The sequence below is a fragment of the Ursus maritimus genome, unplaced genomic scaffold (assembly GCF_017311325.1).
Source record: "Ursus maritimus isolate PB19 unplaced genomic scaffold, ASM1731132v1 scaffold_25, whole genome shotgun sequence".
NCBI classification, from domain to species: domain Eukaryota; kingdom Metazoa; phylum Chordata; class Mammalia; order Carnivora; family Ursidae; genus Ursus; species Ursus maritimus.
Genome location: NW_024425008.1, coordinates 41,678,759 through 41,700,468, shown reverse-complemented (window position 1 = coordinate 41,700,468; position 21,710 = coordinate 41,678,759). Strand labels below are relative to the sequence as shown.

The window sequence follows — 21,710 nt, the reverse complement described above, 5'->3', positions numbered from 1 at the left end:
GAGGAAAGGCAGGCGTGCCTAGGTTTGAGGGACATTTGAGGGACTTGGGTGCTTTGGTTTCACTTCTCCAATGGGTTGAACTCCACGCTCAAAAATAAAGTGGAGAGTTGCATTTGGAAGGTAGACCGTGGTCAACGCACATATTTGCCATTGAAATGATGGACTTAATCATATCACTATGAAATGCTCTCAGAGTAAAGTTAAAAAGGAGCAAGAACGGGCTTGAATGTTAAGAGTGCATTTCTGCAAGATGGCCCCATTCTCAAACGGGCAGAACCTTCTTTCCTAAAAGGAACAGGAGCCAGCAGGCGCTCGCGATTCGACTAATTTTGAGCCGCGCCTCCCGCCGTCCGCCGTCACGTGCCGGCCCGCCCCGGTCGCGTTGATGGGTGGGGGCGACTCTGCCAGGCGCCGGGGCAGGAAGGGAGGCGGCAGCCGTGCCATTCTTAAAGGGGCCCGAGGGAAGGCGAGGAGCCGCTGACGGCCGGAAGGAAAATGGTGAGTTGCCGCCGGGAGGGCGGGGGCCGGAGGGCTGGGCCAGCCAGCCGGGCTCTCTCGTTTGCCAGAGCCGGGCTCGGCGGGCAGCGCCCGGGGTGGGTCGGCGGCCGCTTCCGTCCCGGCTGCTGGCGCGTGCCCACAGCCAGGGACTTGGCCTCCCCCCGCCGCCGCTGCCAACCCGCTTAAGGGCAGCATCCTCGAAGCGGCCCTGGGGTCGATCCGCCCAGTGGATCCAGGGACTGGGGTGCGGCCAGTACGGCTGGGTCATTCTCTCTCGGTCTTTCTGGATGGAGGCTTCCAGCTCCTGAACTGCAGGGTCGGAGGGGCCGGCGTTCTGGCCCAGCGAAGGGCTGCCCCAAACGCCGGTTTCTTTGCCAGGACCCGGGCCAGGCCTGAGGGGGCAGACAGGCGCTGAGCACCTTCCGCCTGGCGGCCTTTCCAGGGAGAGCTCGAAATTTCAGATTCCATTCTTGCGGCCTCGCCTTTAGCTTTTGCCTCCTCCTTCCCCAGCCTGCCTCTAAAGATTTTTCCGTATTCTTGCTTTCTTCCAGTTACGGCAGTTGGAAGTCTTTTTGGCCTAAGGTTTTGGTCCTTAGCCTTAAAGTGACCGTCAAAAGCTTTAGTTTGTTCTCGGGGCTTTGGCTTCCATACTCGAATGAGTTGAACGCCTCGCTCAAAAATAAAGTGAAGAATTAAGTAAATTGCCTAACAAGAATTTTCTGGATCTTTCCTATCGGGTGTTTAAATATACTCTTTTCTTTAATTAGAAACAAAACACAATCCCCCACTGTCCTATCTCTGACCTCCCACTCATTTCTCAACCCACCTCCCTCGAATAGATCTTGTCATGGTCACCAGAACCAAGGGACTGCCTTCAATTCTCATCTTTCCTGACTTTTCATCTGCATTCCACGCAGTTGACTACTCTCCTTTTTGAAGCTTCTCTTCCTACATGCCTTTCCCTTGGGTTCTGTTTTTTCTCCTGCTTTTCCTGTTGGCCCATTTGTGTCCCATGCAGACTATTCTCCTTACCTGGATATCACATGTAGGAGTCCTAGGCTCCAATCTAATGCTTTGTTTTCCATTCTGTATACTTTCTCCATCCTTTCTTAACACTCATCGCTTCAGTTACCTCCTGCCTGTAAGGAGATGACTTGTGAATTTTTATTACACTTGCTTCTGAGATCCAGTCCAGATCTGTATATTCCACTATTTAGTTATCCTCTAGGAGCTTTTCCCCACTTGGGTGCCTTAAGGCCACCTCAATTTGTCCAAAATAGAACTCATGCTTTTTCCCTGCAAACCTGTTCTTCCTCAGGTTCTTAACTCCGTGAAAGGTATCATTTAGTCTGTTAACACGAAGTGAGAAGCTTTGGGGTCATCTGGAACCCTTTTTCCTAACTCACACCTCTAAGACCCAATTTGTCACTACCGCCTTTGTAGTGGTTGAGAGTGGCTAGAGATCAGGCTTCACTAGTTGTGTAACTTTGGGGAAGAAACAACCTCTCTAAGCCTTAGTTTCTTGCAAAATGGGGATAAGAAAAACTCATCCTAAGGGATTGTTTTGAGTATGAGGGGAGATGTATGTAAAGGACATAGCACCGTGTTTCTGTCATAGTGTTTAATACATGTTAACTGTTACTAGCAGTATTTCCCTACTTCTCTTTGATCTTCATCAGCCTAAGCTACTTTTCATCTCTCCCTTGTACTAAGCTTGCCAACTAACTAGCCTTGCTCTATTCTTCTTGGCACTCTGCCTGTTTCCTGCATGCAAATCTGGTCACGTTTCCCATCATCACTCTGCTTAAAACACTTTAGTGGCTTCCCTTTGCTCATAGGATAAAGACCAAAGCATGACCTGCTGTGCCCTGTGTGGTCCAGCCCCTACCCAACCTTCTGTTATACCATGTTCCTGCTTGTGCTTGAGTCACAGTGGCCTTTCATTAACTTAGATGTGCCATGATCCCTTTACTCAAAGGGTCTTTGCATAGGCAGTTTTGGTCCTTCAAATACCTTTTTCAGGCAGACCTATTGTGACCATGGTGTTCTTCCCTAGTCCTAAGTTCTTACAGCAGCTGTGTCTCTCCTGTCTAGTTCTTATCACAGGTGCAAACAAGTATGTTTTCTTACCTGTTCCTTTTGATGTAGGTCTGTTCTCTATAAGTGTGTTCTCTACTAGACTATATTAGAAGCTTCCTGAGGGCAGGCCCATATTATTTATTTATTTTATAGGATTGTATCCCTAGCACTTAGCACAGTGCTTACACTCATTAAATGTTCCTTACATGGATAAACCAGTAAGTGAACACTTGAGCTCAACACTCCACTTAACTGTGTGTTAATATTTACCCAGGTGGAGTTGTTTGCAGGGTGTTACACTCATTCGTAAATCCTTCTACTAACTGTAAGCAATTAGAATTGACTGAACCTGGGTCCCTTTTCTTGTAGGAAGGAATTTTTGACCTTATTATGGTATTGGGAGGGGTGAAAATGCCCCCCAAAAGGCTATATAAATTAAATCACAGCATGTTTTTCACTTGGTTCCTGGTCCTTAGAATGTCAGGATTGCACAAGCAGCTCTGAGTATCAGAGCTGGAAGATAAGACTTTTGTGATAAATTGGTCTTTGCCTAAAGAGGAATCTAAAATATTTATTAGTTTCACTAATGGTTTCTACCTTTGTTGAATAGAAAATGAAAATTCTAGTTTTTTGACTCTACCTTTCTTGAAAGATAGAAAAAAATAAACTAGGATTGAATACTACCTTCAGGAAACTCCATATGACTGTCTTAGCATCTCTTTCTCTAAGGAGAACTAATAGGACGCATATACCTGACTCCTACAGGAGCCTTATTCATTGGATAATACTTATTGGTGGGATGTCCTTTCTAATTGTAAATAGCATATCCTATGGTATATCATACCTTACATATTAGCAGTGTTCTGAATTTAAAGGACAATTTAAAATTGACAGCTATTTCCTGCTTTAACTTACACTCTCATTTACCCAACATGGGGTCAAAGCAGGCTTTTATTAAATTTATGTTTTAACTTAAAATTGAAAACCTTAATCTTTTTGGGTTATTATGAGAAATGTGTATTTAGCATTGGTCTCAGAACTGTTCTAATTCTCTTGAAGGAGGGGGGGACCTTATGTATGAAAAGATCAAAGCATGTGGACCTTATTTGGTACCTGAGTCTATCAAACCAACAACAGGGAAAACAAAACAAAAAACATTGAGGGGAATTTGAATTGTTTGATTATTTGAGACTGGAATTATTGTTAGTTTTTTCAGGTAAGATAATGTTATTGTCCTTATATTCTTAATGGCACAAACTGTCATTTTAATGAGACATACTAAAATATTCACAGTTGAAATGACTTCAGGCCTTTGCTGTGTGACAGTCCGTTGGGCAGTATTGAGAGTGTTGATGTAATAAGATTGGCTGTGTGTTAATAATGTTTGAAGCTGAACTATAGGTGCATAGGGTTCCACTATACTATTCCCTCCTTTAGTACGTGTTCAAAGTTTTACACATTAAAAAAAAAAGGGAAAAATAACCATTTCCATGCTTGTGTTTGCAATCAGTAATACATTTGCATTACTAAGAGAAGAGTCCTTTGGTTATTTCCTTGCCACATTTCTGGAGAAGAATCTCGTACATTTTTTCATAATTTATAAAAGGTTCTTTTAGTTTTTGTATTTGTTCCATCTGGTTTTGCTTTCATAATTCTTTTTTTTTTAAGTAATCTCTGCACCCAGTGCGGGTCTTGAACTCATGACCCCAAGATCAAGAGTTATATGCTCTACAGACTGAGCCAGCCAGGCATCTCACTTTCATAATTCTTAGTAACTTCTTTTTTTATTTTTATGTTTATTTTTTTATTTTTTTAAAAGATTTTATGTATTTATTTGACAGAGCGGGAGAGACAGCGAGAGAGGGAACACAAGCAAGGGGAGTGTGAGAGAGAGAAGCAGGTTTCCCGCCGAGCAGGGAGCCCAATGTGGGGCTCGATCCCAGGACCCTGGGATCATGACCTGAGCCGAAGGCAGACGCTTAATAGCTGAGCCACCCAGGCGCCCCGATAACTTCTTTTTTAAAATTCCCATTGTCATTTCATTAAGATATAAAATGTTACTGGTCTTTACTCTTGTGGTTTATCTTTCATACTTGATTTGTATTTTTTCAGAGTTGTGAGACATAAAAATGTACTAAGGTCTTATTAATTCTAATAAAGATTACTTTCCTGCATAGTGCAAAAATGTTAGACTTTCTGACAGCAGACAGCGATCCTTGAATTTCCTATATTCTTCTCCTCCTCTCCGGTTCTGATGAAGTAGCACATTAGTTTAGATAGTTCTTTAAGATACTTATTAGCCAAAGAGAAAGTTAAAGTGTAGCCCATATATATATATATATATATAGTCTATGTGAACAAATGTGTATAATTAACTTAGATACAAAGGTTGGTAGATTTAAAAGCTCTTTAAATATTCATGTGTTTCATGTTAACTCACATAATTGTGACGTGACGTTTATAGATGTCATTGTATGTTTTTAAAGGTATTAAGTTTTATAACTTTAACACGTCCACATATTGAAGTCATGACATTTTATACATGATTTTTTTTCTTTTCTAGAGTGAGTCTTTGGTGGTTTGTGATGTCGCTGAAGATTTAGTGGAAAAGCTGAGAAAGTTTCGTTTTCGCAAAGAAACGAATAATGCTGCCATTATAAGTAAGCTAAATGTGATTGCCTCAGTTCCATGGTCTTTGTTGATTTTTATCTTATAGCTACATTGAATAAACTGGGCCGTTAGGAAATAATTTGCCTCCTTCTGTTTTAATCTTCCCCCTTACTTTTATTTATTTATTTTAAAGATGTTATTTATTTATTTATTTGTCAGAGAGAGAGCATGTGTGCAGAAGCAGGGGAAGTGGCAGGCAGAGAGAGAAGCAGGGTCCCTGCTGACCGAGGGGTGGGGGTATAGGACAGACTCCATCCCAGAACCCTGAGATCATGACCTGAGCCACCCAGGTGTCCCTTCCCCTTGCTTTTAGATCACTTTAAAAAACAAGTAACAGCTGTTACCCTAGAACAGAGGTGGAGTGTCCTGCCTCCCTCCTCAGCTGCCTGTACAGCTCTGGAGAAGATGATCTTAGCCACCTGGTCATTGTAGTGACCCATCCAGCTCCATCCTTTAACTTCTCAGGAGACTAAAAATTGACCGGTCATTCAATCTCAGCCAGAAACCTTTCCCTGCACCTAAAATGGTAAAGTGTTCAGCATTGTCTTCACAGTGATTTGGGACCTTATTTCAATTCTAGACTTGAACCCCAGTTTCATGGAGAGTACTTTTAAGCGTCACTGACTTCTGACAATGGAAAGAATGATTTGCCTATGACTTCTTCCACTGTGAACTTATCTGATGTTATTCAGATTTCTTTTATATTCTTAAATAATATTTAATATGTGGGTGATGACTTAGAAAGATGAAGGAAGGGCAGGTGGGTCACAGTATAGATCTCTATAGACTGTGCTTCACAGAGAGGCATCTGGCAGATGTGAATTAACGAGGTAGTGACAACTTGTAATGAGCTTTGGTTCAATTACAAATAAATACTACAACATAGGCATACAGTTCTTAAAAGTGAAAATTCGTATCTGTTCCATTGTGCTGCAAAAGGTAAAGCTGTATGAGATCTTACCATATCTTACAGAATTTACTATGAAATTAGTGTAAAACCAAAAATGGCCAACTTTTCAGAGTAATGGAAAAGAATAAAGGCATAGATTATCTAAACATATTTCAGTTTGGCTTTGGATTATGTTACATATATTTAAATATAGATATCACTGCCAGTTGGTTTTCTGCTATCTCATAATAATCTATTGCACTATGAAATCTTGACTCTGGAGAAGCTGGGAATTGGTGGTGGTGGTTCTATCTTAACCCCTGGTCTGCTTTTCCCTTGGAGTTCTAACCATGTTACATAGACCAATCTCATTTACAGTCACCCTTTCGGACCTTATTATGTAGAAAGTTGCATATGAGTTACACAATTCTTCGGATACGTGGAAAATGTAAGGAGTTGACATAAAATTCTAAATAAGCAAGTTATGTGATGGGGATTGTGGGTAAAAGCCTTTAAATGCTGACTGCTTGAAAAGCACAGCTAGCTAACAGACCATAAACTAAACTGCAAATGAGTTTTATGTTTGTTTCATAATGTTTTAATTTAATTTAATTTTTATTTTATTTTTATTTTTTTTAAGATTTTATTTATTTATTTGTCAGAGAGAGAGAGCGCACAAGCAAGGGGCAAGGAGCAGAGGGAGAAGCAGGCTCCCTGCTGAGCAGGGAGCCGGATGCGGGACTTGATTCCAGGACCCTGAGATCATACCTGAGCTGAAGGCAGATGCTTAACCGACTGAGCCACCCAGGCGTCCCTAATGTTTTAATTTTAGATGCCAGAAGAAAAGGGCTGAGACCCTGTGGGTTGGGTAGATCAAGGTCACATTAGAATCACAGTTTACATTAAAAAAAAAATCACAGTTTACTTATACTATATTTTTATTTTAGTGAAAATTGATAAGGATAAACGCCTGGTGGTACTGGATGAAGAGCTTGAGGTTTGTTTCAACAGCTAAGTACATTTCTATAGTTAAGCAATTATTATTGCCTAAAAGATGCTATGTTAGTTACATGTACTTTTAAAATGAGTCTAAGTACACGCTCATTATGCATGAAAAGCATGTGCTAATTATTATGTAGCACAGTGTCTTGCTAACTGAATCACCTTCTTTAAAACATTACTGAAATCCAGTGTAATAAGTGGTAGAAGTTAAGGCTACATGTCCAGTGTAACTTCTAAATTGCTTGGCCGATAATGCAAAACTAAAATGCTATGACCTAAGCATTTAGTTTGTCAAATTAAGTAACTAATTTAGACCGGAAAGAAATTCGCTTTTTTCACCCTAAATTAGACATTGATGTTTCCTTTGAGGGGTGGCTTATTATCTTACTCAGTTTTTCCTGAACTGGAACATGAGCCACGACTATTTTGTTAATCAATGGAACTAAACTGAGTGGGCATTCAGTAGTTTGAGGGTTTAGTAATTCAGGTGATATACAATTTAGTAACATAAGATTTTATGTTGTGTTATATGGTTATGAATTTCTGTCTGTTAGTAGAATGCGTGCTTGGTATATCTCTTAAGGATTTATGGGTCAGAAAATGCTTAAAAGTTGTTTTTCTTCATGGTGCCAGGGCATTTCCCCGGATGAACTTAAAGATGAACTGCCCGAACGACAACCTCGATATCCTTTTCTTAGTGCTTTAAAAAGATGTGTTTTCTTTTGTGGTCAGAATTTTATTATGAAGTTGGTGTTTTTCAATTTTTTTTTTTTTTAAAGATTTTATTTATTTATGTGACAGAGAGACAGCCAGTGAGAGAGGGAACACAGCAGGGGAGAGGGAGAGGAAGAAGCAGGCTCCCAGCGGAGGAGCCTGATGTGGGACTCGATCCCGGAACGCCAGGATCACGCCCTGAGCCAAAGGCAGACCCTTAACGACTGCGCTACCCAGGCGCCCCCGTTTTTTTTTTTTTTTTTTCAATTTTTAAAAGCCCTGTATTTTACAAAAATTTCTCCTACACCATGATCAAAATCAAAACATGTATGCCCATCGTGGACTGAGAAAAATGGGAAGCTGACATACTAGTGGGATGAATTATTTCCTTTTTAAAAAATTCCTTTTATTATTATGTGTTTACAGGTAAAAATTTAGGAAGAGAAAAAAATCCATACTGTATCCATTTACTTTTAATAAGTTTATTTTTGAGAGCTTATATGTTTTTATACCTTATCTTTGGGGCTCATGTATACTTTTGTGGAAAGATAATGATAATAAAGGTATGGCTCAAATGGAGAGGACAGAAATTTACCACTCACTAGCTCCCCAGGTGTGTATTTTCTTTCAGAACTTTGTTGGTAAGTACTTGAGTCAAATATAGCAGTAATTTTAGTTTCTTTAACTTGAGAAAAACCTTCATTGTGTATAGTTATAAATACCAACATGATGATGGAAGAGTTTCATATCCTCTGTGCTTTATTTTCTCCAGTCCTGTTGGTGAGTGAATTTCTTTAAATAGTGCATATTTGGTTTTGATCTAATTAAACCATTTTTATAGGAGACATTTTATGCTTCTTTTAAAGATGTAAAGTGTTGAATAACTTAAATAGAGGTATATATGTGCACATGAATTCATCCCTAGAAAGGAGTTGCTATAAAGCGTCCTTTCTGAGAACTTGCTTGTTTTCTTAGGATAAATTTCTAGAAGTGTAAGTGTTTGGTCAAATCATACATGCATTTTATGGAATTTGATATGTAGTGACATTTTAAAACACCAACGTACATTTTCTTTTTAGGTTTTGTGTATGAGTACGTGAACTTCATGTATTATCATGATATTTATTTGTGTTTATCTTTAAAATAGTACTTGATAATGTTCCTGTAACCTTAAGAATCGTCCCAGAATAGCTTACATTGGATATTGAAGTGGCTTATTGTTATTTAGGATATATCCATTACCATCAGAACTCCCAGTACCACTACCATTTAAGCCCACCGTAAACTCCCTGAATCTTCTCTAAACTTTATTATTTGTATTATTTATTTAGCACTTAAAATAACTGCAGTACCTTTTTAACTTTATATGTAAGCAGCCTGTAACTTTTTTTCAGGGCAGATCACCCCACACTGATCCATCCCCATCCCCAAACCTTTATATATGAGGCATCCATAAAATTGATCTTGATATCCGATGTCAAAATTAAGATTGCACTGAAAAGTTCTTAAGTATTTACAGAGTTCTAGAAGATACACAGAGATCTAGCCATATTTATTTTTATCGACCCCAGGGACTTGTTTGTCATTTAGCTGTGGCTTCATGTAGGCAGTATGCAGTGTAAGACTCTTGAAATACACCCATTCACAGTTGGACTGAAGTTTTTTGTAAACCTGTTGGATAAGAAAATCCTAAAAATGTCATTTTAGAAGTAAAAAACGAAAACCCGTCACTTTTTCAAAATCTAAGTCTCGTTTCTATACTAATCTCTTTTCCAGGGTGTAAGCCTGAACAACAGATGATGTATGCTGGGAGTAAGAATAAGCTAGTCCAAACAGCTGAACTAACCAAGGTGGTATCTGTGTTTTACTTGCTTGTTGAGACAATATTTTTCCCACACTATTAGAGCATTAGCTAAAGTCATCAGAAGAGTTAAGTTTTTTTTATGCAGGTAAAAGTTATATATAACAGAGCAGTACATTTTAGAGAGTTTTACTGTTTGGAAATAGAATGATAGGAGTCTTTAATCAAAGTGTGTTTTTTTGAATGTAAATTATAAGTTGATTAGAAGAAATCACATTTAAAATATAGGCAGCTTTAGAAAATCCACTGCCACTATTCAATCCATTGAAAGTTTTTCATCTTCCACAATGTAGTTTCTAGTAGATAAAAGAAAGCATTGAAGCTTCTCAGAGCTCTTTACCATAGGCTAAATGAACCAACTTCTGTGCAGGAATTCCATATTATGCAGTTAACTGTGTCTTGTTCCCAAGTCTGAAATTGTTAAGAATACTTACTAGCTTTATTAAGCTAGATCATTCTGTTTTATATGGGACACTTTACTTAAGATTTAACATGTCCCCATTGTTTTATGGCATTGTTGAAGTTAAATGGTAAACTCTCAAACTTTATTTAACTTCCACGTATTATACAGTTTGAGTTGAAAAAGTATATACTTTTAAGGTTTTGAAATGGAATATTATTCACTAAAACTATATTAAATAACATTTCCTTTCAGGTTTTAAGGACAGCATCAGTGTTTTCCCCTTAGGTGCTTAACCATCAATCTAGGAGATGTCTTTAAGTGCCCTCTGCCTTTTCCCTTTAGCTCATGTGATTGTCATTGACACCACCAACTTACAGACACTACTTTTTCTCATTTGTATAGGAACACCCTGGAGTTGCTCTAAGAGGGTTGGGTGACTAGGAGGGAGCTCTGTTAACAGCCTCATTTCCATTCTAATCCCACAGCACACCATCAAGTGCTGGAATTAAGGCATTACAATTTATAAGTTACTAGTAACAGATAATCACATTGAATCCTGACCACAACCCTGTGAGGTTGATGGTGATATTCCTATTCTATAGATGGGAGAACTGAGGTTCAGAAGATGAAAGACTTGCCCCGGGTTGCTTAGTGACAGAGCCAGGATTCAAACCCACATTGGCCTCAATCCCATCCTTTCTGCTCTGTTACGTTGTTTCTGGATAGCCGTTATACTTACTGGGCCTGCGTGTACAGATTCTTGCAGAGGTTTGTGGCTGTGGACCTGTAGTCCATCCTTTTCAAAACAATCTACAGCTCGTATTTCCTCCAACTATGGAAGACCAGCATATGTTCTCCACTTCCTAACTAACTAGATTGATTTCAGTTGTGTGTACCTGGGGGTATCTCTTCTAGTGGGTAAGATGTAACAGAACTGTCCTTTTAGAATATTCGTAGATTTGATTCGTAGGTTCGTAGATTCTTTTAGAATATTCGTAGGTTTTAAGAGAGTTCTGGTTTTATGCCATCTTGATTGCTAAGCTTTGGTAACTCAGTACTTAGCATTTAAAAAAAGTAAAGGTATATCTAATTTACAAAGATACGTCATGACCAACATGAATGAAAGGAAGGAGAATTTGGTATGTAATATTCACATATACAATGTGTCTGATTTTTTTTTTAAGAGTGTCAAAGTATGACCTAAGGTTTCTTTCTTAAGGTATTTGAAATAAGAAATACTGAAGACCTGACTGAAGAATGGTTACGTGAGAAACTTGGATTTTTCCACTAATGTGAACTTCTGTGTTTCTAAAGTATTTATGTATTAACCTGACCATACTGGAACCAGACATAAATACTTATGCCTAAAAATGCACTGTTACTTACAGTTTGTTTCCTGCAGTAAAGAAAAATTCTTCATTTGTTCAAAGTTTGAACAAAGGGGAAATCATCTTCATAGTAATGAAACTTTGTAAAGTGTTTCCTTATATTTGTAATTGTTAGGTGGACTACTTCTTTCCAGGGACTTTTTGCACTCTTGTGACTAATTTCTATAACTTACGGTTCAGAATTTGTTACTATTTACAGACACCATTGGAAAGTGGGTATTAGATTGTGATAGACAACAGTTGCCTCCTTTTGACAAATACTGGATATTAGCAGTTTATATATGAAAATAGCATATTATCACTTGTCAAATCTTTAAAATTAATTTGGGGTAAAAGACTTGAATGACCCAATTTAGAGCCATGAAAAATAATTTAGTGTAAGCTGCATTACAAGTATACTTGTCATCAATTCCATACCTTTTTTGGTTTCCTGTATCTTTTTAATCAAGTCCAGAAACTTTGTTCATCAGTCATTCATTCTTAAGGTCTGGGAGTTAGATTTTATAGTAGTTATGACTATTATGTTTTCTCCTTACAGAAAGTAGCATCTTAGTCTTGGAAATTGATAAGCTGGAACTAATCAAGGGCTTCATTCCTGGTTGTGTCATAGCTAGATAGTTTTGGATCTAGGTTAATAACACTTTATTTATAAAGCACCTCTTAATGTTGTCCTGTGAACACAAGTTATTTTAAATGTGTTAATACTGTGCCTTTGATTTGTTAGCTTTAAGGTTAGTTTAAGACTTTTACACTGCCAGTATTCCAGATTTGGTGAAATTAATACTTTTGTAAAGGGTCCAAGTAAAACAATTTTCTAATGTGTGTATCTGAAATTTGTAATAAAATCAACTTCATATTTTTAAAAATTCCAACTATCTGCTTGCATTGGTGAATATATGGCAGTCGAGAGTTATAATTTGGGGTGTATTTATGATGATTACCTTTGTGCCATAGGAAAAATTACTTATCTTAAAACCTTGGCCAGAGTTAATAACGTTAACATATTAATAGAAATTGCATCTTATATCCTAAACGTCAGAAGATATTCTGAACTGGATATCTGTCTTGTTGGCATCCTTGGCATAAAGCAAGGATTCTAATTTATAGTGTACTTTAAGAACAACATATAAGTAACTGTTTAACATTAATTTGACAAAAGGTCTTGATACTGTAAAGACTAACCAAATTTGGTGAGCAAATTCTTATATTAAGAATATCTTAGTCATTTCAAAACTAGAAAGGCATTATTTTATGTTGGCATATTTTTCATTTATATATTCTTTGCATTTTTTTGAGGTTTCTGTGCCAACACTAATAAAGAGGTAAAGATAGTTGGAATTTTCATGATATTAAATCTTCTGTTGCCAACACTGTTTGGCTTCACTAATTTAAAAAACAGGAAGCAATAGGAAGTTAGTTGGAGATGAGGAAGTGCTAGAAGTGGGCATTTATTTTGGTTAATGAATGGGAAGGATTCTTTATTCCAATTTCCAGAGAGAGAGAGAGAGAACTTCACCCAGGAAGTTTACAAATTCTTTAAACAGCTATTTTGATATTGGAGAATAATGCTTATAATTCTACGGAAATGCAAATATAACCCAAGTGAACACGGAGTGTTTTTAATGTTTTTAAATGAAGGAAATGCGATTTCATGTCACCATGTTTGCAGCAATAAGAGAAACTAGTGCTGCAAGAATGTATTTTTTAATGAGGTTCCTTATTTTGTCTTGCATGTTTTGTTTTGTTTTGTTTTTAAATTTGAAAGTCCTTCATATTGTCAGATGACACTGACTTCCATAAACAGAACTTAGTTCCCCTGTTCTCTAACAGGGACAAAGAGCTGTGATAAATCATGCTTTTTTGAGCTTGTTTGACTCCTTATCAATAACATGTATCTTGCAAGACAATAGATTACGATTGGGGAATCAGGAGAACATGTTTCGACTCCCTCTGTCCTATTGGGAGATTTACAAATCCTATGCTCTAGAGTGTTCTCAGACTTTTATATAAATTTCCCTTCCAGTAATCAAATTTTGCACTGTTCTTTTCAAGTATAAGTTCAGTTTGCTCTCTTTTTCTGCCTTCTCTGAAATAGTAACTCCAGATTGGATAATTCCAGTCTTTACATTCCATAGCTTTCTGGTGCAGCCATTCCCATTCATATCTTAATCTTTCCCTTTTGGCATCAGCTTTTTTCCTGGGAACCTCCTTCATGGTCTTCTAAGTCAGCATTCGTTTTGAAATTGTTGGCCTTGGATACGTTCTGCATAGCATCTAATGTTGTCACAATAGAGCCAACTAGTAATCCTAGCATGTTTTTAGTATGGTTTTTGTGGCAACATAAATGACATATGAAGAAAACTGTTCTCAGGTTACTATGCTGAAATCCCCAAATGTCAGGGTTTTGAATAGTCTTCACTTTGTTTTGGTATTGAAGCAGTCATGTTAGGAGAAAGGTTGTTAGATTGTTTTTGTTTAATTGACTTCTAAAATAAATGTTCAACTTGTCTTATTTCTAAAAAGTTTACCATATGCCTAGTGCAGTTAAACATACTCTTGTTTAAGAGGGTGTTGCTTAATTTTTTATTATCATTACTAAATCATCTTTGTAGCAAAATGTCTGTCAGCACTTTTCTCTCCCCTTTTATCTCCTATTTTCAGGAGTCAAAGGTAGCCATAAACTGTATCCTGGTCTGACACTTTTAACTAAAAAATTCCATTTAGAGGAGTTTATTGCCAAATTAAATTTGGCTGTCTTTATTACCCACCTATATAGATAGTAAGGAAGGTATACTTTAAAAAATGTTTGGACTACTTTAAGACCTGAGCAATGTCATTAATCCATAACGTGGACTAGTGATGAATAGATATTTTCATAAGAGTTTAAATGCTGATATTCGGTGGAAGTAGAGAGTAACTTGTATTCTATCAATTCAAATATTCTTAGTATGGTTGCTTTCCCAGTTTGTTCAATATACTGATAATACTGGAATCTATAGAATTTGAGCCTTTACAACTTATGTGAAGAAGTGTCTCAAACATTTCTGGACAAATCTTATTTTGTATTTCTGGAAGAATGTAAATATTCTTAGGCCACTTAACACCACTGGTCCCAAGTTGAATATTCTTGAGAAATTTGTTTCTTGTTGTGCCATTTGACATTTCAAATCAGTGACCATGTTCCTGTAATATTCGAAACAACTGTGTTAAGGTTGTGATAGAAACTGTGTTTTCTTGCTTTTTGGAATATAATTCATACACATATATTACTTGAATGTTGTTTGAGATCACTAACTTGCCAGGGCAGTTCCCGCTTATCTAGATGGTCCAACAGAATCTCATTCAGGAGGCTTGAAACAGTAATGGTTTAGTCTTGTGAATTTTAACAGTTCCCTGTCCTCATTTAACAAACTCAACAACTGGCCCAACTTCTTAAGCTGTGATTTCAGGCTCTGCTAGTTCATACTCTGCATGTTTACTTTGGACAGTCTTCTGTTAAGCATGGTGCTTGTACTGGTTTAAATAAAATGTTAACATGAAAGGACTTCTGGCTTTTCATTTTTTTCTCACCTCCTCTCCCTTTTTGGAGTTACTGTTACCTGCCTGGCTCAATTGTGGCCTTTGCGTGAGCCACACGGATTCAGCAGTTTATTTTCTCTGGAAAAACTGAGAGGCAAAATAAACAGGAATCACTTGGCAAAGATAGGATTGGGTGAGGGAGAATGTAACAAGATTATAAAAATTCCTCAAGCTTGTTCTGAGGCTAAAATAATTTGTTTGTAGGGGCAGAGGGCATTATCTCAAATGAACTCTTGCTCTCAAAGGGAAAACCGTAAGTTAGAAGGGCTGTGTACTTCCTAAGAAATCAAATTGAAGGATCTTTTATTGAATATAGTATGTCACTGTTTATTAAACATCCATAGAAGACCATCTTGCCTTTGTTTTAGGCTATTCTGCGTGATTTGTGTTTCATAGCTATCTATCGAAAGAATACAAGTCACCACTACTTAATTTTTAGAGTCTACCATACACTTCTTGTGATTGAGTACATGATAAAAGTCACGATTTGTTCATGTTTGTGAAAGGAGTAGTTTCTTGCCTTCTTGTCTTCAAGAATCTCACAAGGAGAGTTGGCCAGAGCTTGGAAACATGTCTTATTTCTCAAATTTGTTCATTTACCTATTCAAAACAACCAGGTCCTAAATTTTTTTATATCTATATATAAATTTTTTTTTTTTTTGGTCCTTTTCAGCAGCAAAAAGCATTTCTAACCACTGAATGTCACAGGGCGGGCCCATTCTCATTCGCATGAGGACACACCCTGAGTGGATATTGGATCCTTTATGGTAATATTTTTGGCTATGAGCATCAGGGAGTTTTCACATCGTCTTGTTCTTTGAGATCTGTCCCCAGGTGACATGGTACAGTTACAGGAAAGAAAGAGCAGAATGCCTGTGTTGCATCGAAAAGCCATGCTGTAGTCCCCAGAGAAAGCGTGTGTATGTGCGTGTGTGTGAGAGCGTGCGCCAGCAAGACGCTCCTTGTCCCTACCACCTACATAATTAAGCACAGGTTGTCTTCCTAGAATGTAAGGCCCTCAACATCTTGGCCCACTCCTCACCTGTGGTGGACAGTCAAGCCCAGGTGTGATGCAGCCCTTTGTTAGGTAGAAATGCCCCAGCCACTGCTCCTTGGCCTTTAGGTCGCCATGATTTGTCCCACATGGCTGTACTTGCCCGTCCTCAGCCCCTCCCCAGCCTCAATACACACAGGACCCTCGCTGCCAGCACCCCCTGGTTGAACTCTAGAGCCTCTCCTCTAAGATGTTTGCGACTGGTACCAAACAATGAGCTGGGCCCATCTCTCCCAGTGTCAGGCACCAAGAGGTACTTCACAGTTCAGTTCTTGACGTTGGAAAGAGGAGCCCGTTGTCATGAAGTGGGAACTGAGCTCGGAAGAAGGCCATGAGGTGGAGAAGAGGGAGAGGAGATGGGGGCTGGGGGCTGGGGCCGAGTAGAAGCAGGCATGCCCAGCAGCCGAAGCACACTAAAGGCGGAGCTCCACGCTGAAGAGCCACACACCCGCCCCGTAGGTTCCCAGGGCCTCCTCTGACCCAGGGCCCCTCCTCAGAGTTCCCTCTTTCTGAGGCCTGGTTGGTTGCTTTCTGGGTTCCTCTGCATGTCTACCCCCCCCCCCCGAAATTAAGTTAATGTGAACATGTCTGTTTACTTGCATGCCAGAGAAGCTAATTCTAGTAGGACCTCTGGTTTCACCTGCCACCATCCCCTACATTTATACCCCGGCCTAACTGAACACCCTTCTTTCATGCAAGCATGCTCTGGGCCTCATCCCTACGGACACAAACACACTCCCCAGGCGGGTGCTGCCTGTCAAAATCAAGTCTTCAATAATTACCTCAAATGCCATTTATAACATGAAGTCGATTGTTAGTTGAGCTAAATATAGGAAAAAACCCACAAAACTTCTATTAAACCAGTGTCATTAGAGAAAAATCAGAAAATACAGACAAGCAACAGGAAGAACACGTCTACTGCCCCAAGAAATCCATTGGGACGTTTTTGGTTATCTCTTTCCCCGTCTGTGGAGGAATTCTCCAACCCCATAGCTTTTTTAGGCACCCTAAAGAATAATGGAGTTACACTCATTTTTGCAGGTAATAAAAATTCCAGTCTAGTCAAATGTCAAAACTTCAATATCTTACTTTGTTTAAGGCTCCCTCCCTCATCTCCCTCTTTCCTCTCACTCCGCTTCCATCAAATCCACTTCAGGCTGGGAACCCACCACGGGGATGGGGATGGGGATGGGGTGTGGTCTGTCCCTCATTATCGCCCTCCTGCCTTGCTCCCCCATTCACTAGTTGTCTCTAGGCCCTCTGGGATTGGCGAAGGGGGGCAATGTAAGGGAGCAGGAAAAAACTCATTAACCTGGTACAGATGTAATCTGGAGTGGGTGCCCTCTGGGCTGTGGCTGATGTCAAGTCTCAATTCTTCTTCCTCATTGCATGCTTCCGTGAGTTCCGTGCCAATTCCCACCGGGGATTTTGGCTGGAAGCCCTTTGACATGGGTCATGTCTTCTACGGCTAGTGGCTTTACAAACACCCCTCCCAGCTCTTGGCTTCTGCTCGTCAGCTCGGTCACAGGCACCTCACTTCTGCAGACTGGCGTCTTGAGCTGTGTTCCCCGTTTAGCTCCCTGCCTCAGGGTTCATACTGGCCCACAAGAAGCATGCGTCTTTGCTTTGCTGCCATCAAGGAGGGGACAGTTTACTTCCTCTGCCATCGGGGGCAGCTCTCAGATCTAGCCGCTGCGTACTTCTCTGAACTCATTTTGGCCTATTCTCCTAGCCCACTACACCCGAGCCATGCTGGCCTTAATCTTCTTTTTTATTTTTTTTAATGTTTTTTTTTTTATTATTATATTATGTTAGTCACCATACAGTACATCCCCGGTTTCCGATGTAAAGTTCGATGATTCATTAGTTGCGTATTTCATCTTGTTCTTTAAACACACCAAGCTGGGGCGTTCTCACTAGCTGTAGCTTCTTCCTGGGAAGATTGCCCACTTTCCCTTTTCCCACCCACCTCCCCAGTGCTGGTTTGGCTGGCTCCTTTATTCTGAACTGAGCTTTAATATTGCCTCTCACAGAGGCTTTCCCTCATCACTCGTCCTATGGTAGCAACACCTTCACCGTCACACCCCCTCTGTTCGAATTCTCTGCCAAGCACTGACCGCCATCCAGTAGTTCTCTATTATGTCACTGGTCTGAAGAAGGACTCCCAGAAGGAATCGTGTAAAAACAATTTTGGGGTTGTTTTTCAAAAATTGCTACCTGTGTTCCCCATCAAACCTCTCTTTTCTTCCTCCAGCTAAAAGGCTTCCTTGGTGATCTATCTCCGTAATAGTTAAGTTGCTTAGTTGTTACAAGTGCCTTTTTCTGTTACTAAGATTCAGGTCTGTTCATTTTTAAAAATCCAGTCTCCTATTTGACTCAAACCTCTTCCCTCCTTCAGCGCACCTGTGCATGACAGCGACACAGTACACAGCCAAACTTTGTGGCTCTGGGAGGGGCAGGAGGGAGCACTTGTCCTCCAGTTCTGCTGTCTTGTCCTGCCACTGGCGCTTTCCCCCCTGGTGCTGGGGACGCGAGGGCGGAGACAGAAAAGACGTTAGCTTCTGTGCCTGCCCAGGGCCAGGAGCCTCTAACCTCCCAGATCTGTTTCCTTTCTTGCGTGGGCACGTGCTGCTGGTAGGTAGGCTGCTGTTTTCCGTGTGTCATTGCTTCTCTGTTGAACACTGGGCCCCGAGTTCCCAGAGTAGGGCAAGACTTCAAACACTGGTTCTTTCCTCAAAGTCATCTTCTGCGTCTTTGGACGGCTTTGTAGGGTTTCTTCATGATTACCCTTTCTATAACTTTAGTTTTACTTGAATTAATAATGGTCTTTTGTCCCCATTTTCTTAGTTTTCAACTAGTTATCGTTTTTTCCCCCAAATACCTCCCCAAATACTCAAATGCTTCCACAAATAAGAAAATCTGTCCATTCCAAAAGATTTCAAATAAGGAAGGAGAGTCGAAATTACATACATTTCCGTAATTTGTAGTCAAATAATAATTCTCGGTGAAAAGTACAAAAGGAAATCTATCAGGTTTTCTTTCTTTCTTTTTTTTTCCTTCCTGGAGACCTCCTTCCCCAGCTTCCGTCCTCCCTCTAAAGTCTGTAATGACGCTCTGTAGGCATGAGCGTGTCATCCCGAAGCTGTCCTCGCTTGCTTCTCCATTGGAGCCCCTGGTTGGATCCCATGTGTTCCCATTTTGTTAACCCATTTTGCTGAAGCCCATGATACGTATCAAGCTTTCGTAGTTTGGAAAATGTTTTTACTCCATACTCACAGTTGACCTGTGGTTTGGCTGCTGTGCTGGGTGTCTTCTGATCGCCTCTCCAGAATCACTCTCCACCCTTCTCCAGCCCGGTCCCTGCCCCCAGGAGGCTGAGCTTTAGGGACGACATCAACTGGCTCCCTTGCCTCCTGGTTTCTGCTTGAGGTCAGCCAATCTCTAGGGGGGATGGAGAGGGAAGACAGGTACTTATTCCGTTTATCACTCCGTTAGGGGCTCAGCAGGCTATGGCCCTCCATTGAAAGCCATTCATCCACTCGAGACAGTCTTCCCTTTCTGAGCCACCCAGGCGCCCCTAAAAGCCATACAAGTTTTATTAGTAAGATCGAACAATAAAGCAAGGAAAACAAAATTTCTTCATGGTCTATAAAATATTTTATAAACACGTCATATCTTAACACAGGACTTTTATCTGGGAATAGGCAACTAACAGCAGTTCTACAATTAAATATTTTACAAATGCATTTTAAAAGAAACTACAGGCGGTTAAGCCTTGGACTTTTGATTTTGGCTCAGGTCATGATCTCAGAGTTGTGAGATTGAGCCCTGCATTGGGCTCTGCCCTGGGAGTGGAGCCTGCTTGAGATTCTCTTTCTCCCTCTTCCACTGCCCCTCCCCCACTCTCTCTCTCTCAAAAAAAAGTAAAAATAAATTTAAAAAATAAAAGAAATAAAAAAAAAGTGACACAATTGTACATGGTTTTAAAAAAAACGTACTACAGTTGACTCAACAACACAGGTATGAAATGTGTGGGTCCATTTATACGTGGATTTTCTTTTTGACACAACACAGTACTATAAATGTATTTTTTCTTCCTTATGATTTTCTTAATATTTTCTTTTCTCCAGTTTATTGTAAGAATACAGTATATAATCCATGTACAATATGTGTTAGTTAACTGTTTATGGTATCAGTAAGGCTTCCAGTCAACAGTAGGCTATTAATAGTTAACTTTTGGGGGGAGTCAAAAGTTATACCTGGATTTTTGGCTGGGCAGGGGGTCTAACCTCCATGTTGGTCAAGGGTCAACTCTATATTTGTGTATCAAATCATCATGTTGTTCACCTTAATCTTACATGTTGTGTATCAATAATATCTCAATAAAACTGGAAAAAACATTTTAATATATATTAATTTCTTTTCAATCTATCTCCACATATAGAAGATAATTGTATATGTTATGTATCCAATTTTACGAGTAACATAATATATACATTCTTTATTTTTAAAAACTATTCATAAATGTAGCTTCATAATATTTTTCTGAGTGCATATATCATGGTTTACTCAATTCTCTTGTTGTTGGATATTTTGGTTGTTTCCAAAATTCCTGTTAAAGATATTTTTGTGCAAAAAGAATTTTTCCATGCTTCGGATAATTTTTAAGAGGGTTATTATACCGAACCGGACTCCCAGCAGGTACGGACAAGGGAACTTGCCAACGTTGAATACTTTTATTTATTTGAAGTACTGTCTTTTTAAATGAAACTTTTTAAACTAAAAAGTGGTGAGTTACATCACACACACACACGCGGCGTGCACGTGCACACACACGAAACCCCACCCAATCAACAGATTCAACGTTGCAAATAAATAAATAAATAAATTTTAAGACCATAAAATTAATAAAAGAGGAAACAAATATTCCCAGCAAAAAAAGACAAAGGATTAATAAGTACATTGAAGACTCACTAAAATCAATTCTAAAAAACCAGCTGATAAATGGACAAAAGATAGGATCACACAATATACAGTCGTAGTTGATTAACAAAATATATGACAAAATATTCACGTCTCTCTAGTAATCAAGGAAGAGCAAATTTAAAAATAAAGATAACCACTTTGTAAATTAAATTAGACAGTACTTTAAATAAATAAAAGTATTCAATGTTGGCAAGGTTCCCTTGTCCGTACCTGCTGGGAGTCCTGTTCAGTATAATAACCAGAGTGCATAATTTTGTCTAAGATCATTGTGCACTGAATGTGAGTACATTTTATTTTTTGTAAATCATACTTTAATAAAGTTGTTTTTAAAAAATGAAGGAATTATTGATGCATGCAGCAATGTGGAAGAATCTCAAAGAGAAAAGCCCCAAAACATTACGCTGAGCCAAAAAAGCAGACACACTTCGGCTCAGGGCGTGATCCCAGAGTCCTGGGATCGAGCCCCACATCAGGCTCCTCTGCTGGGAGCCTGCTTCTTCCTCTTCCACTCCCCCTGCTGTGTTCCCTCTCTTGCTGGCTGTCTCTCTGTCAAAAATATTAAAAAATAAAAAATAAAAAACAAAAAC

At 39.3% G+C, this 21,710-nt stretch overlaps 1 protein-coding gene across 1 annotated transcript; it reads left to right on the top strand.

Annotated features, from left to right (window-relative positions):
* The first annotated feature begins 430 nt into the window (after positions 1-430).
* GMFB (glia maturation factor beta) lies at positions 431-15,048 on the top strand. Its single transcript, XM_040641850.1, has 7 exons — positions 431-498; positions 5,141-5,237; positions 7,084-7,133; positions 7,772-7,821; positions 8,550-8,632; positions 9,629-9,702; positions 11,336-15,048. The coding sequence occupies exons 1-7, from the start codon at positions 496-498 to the stop codon at positions 11,405-11,407; spliced, it is 429 nt and encodes a 142-aa protein (XP_040497784.1). The 5' UTR covers positions 431-495; the 3' UTR covers positions 11,408-15,048.
* The last annotated feature ends 6,662 nt before the right edge of the window (positions 15,049-21,710 follow it).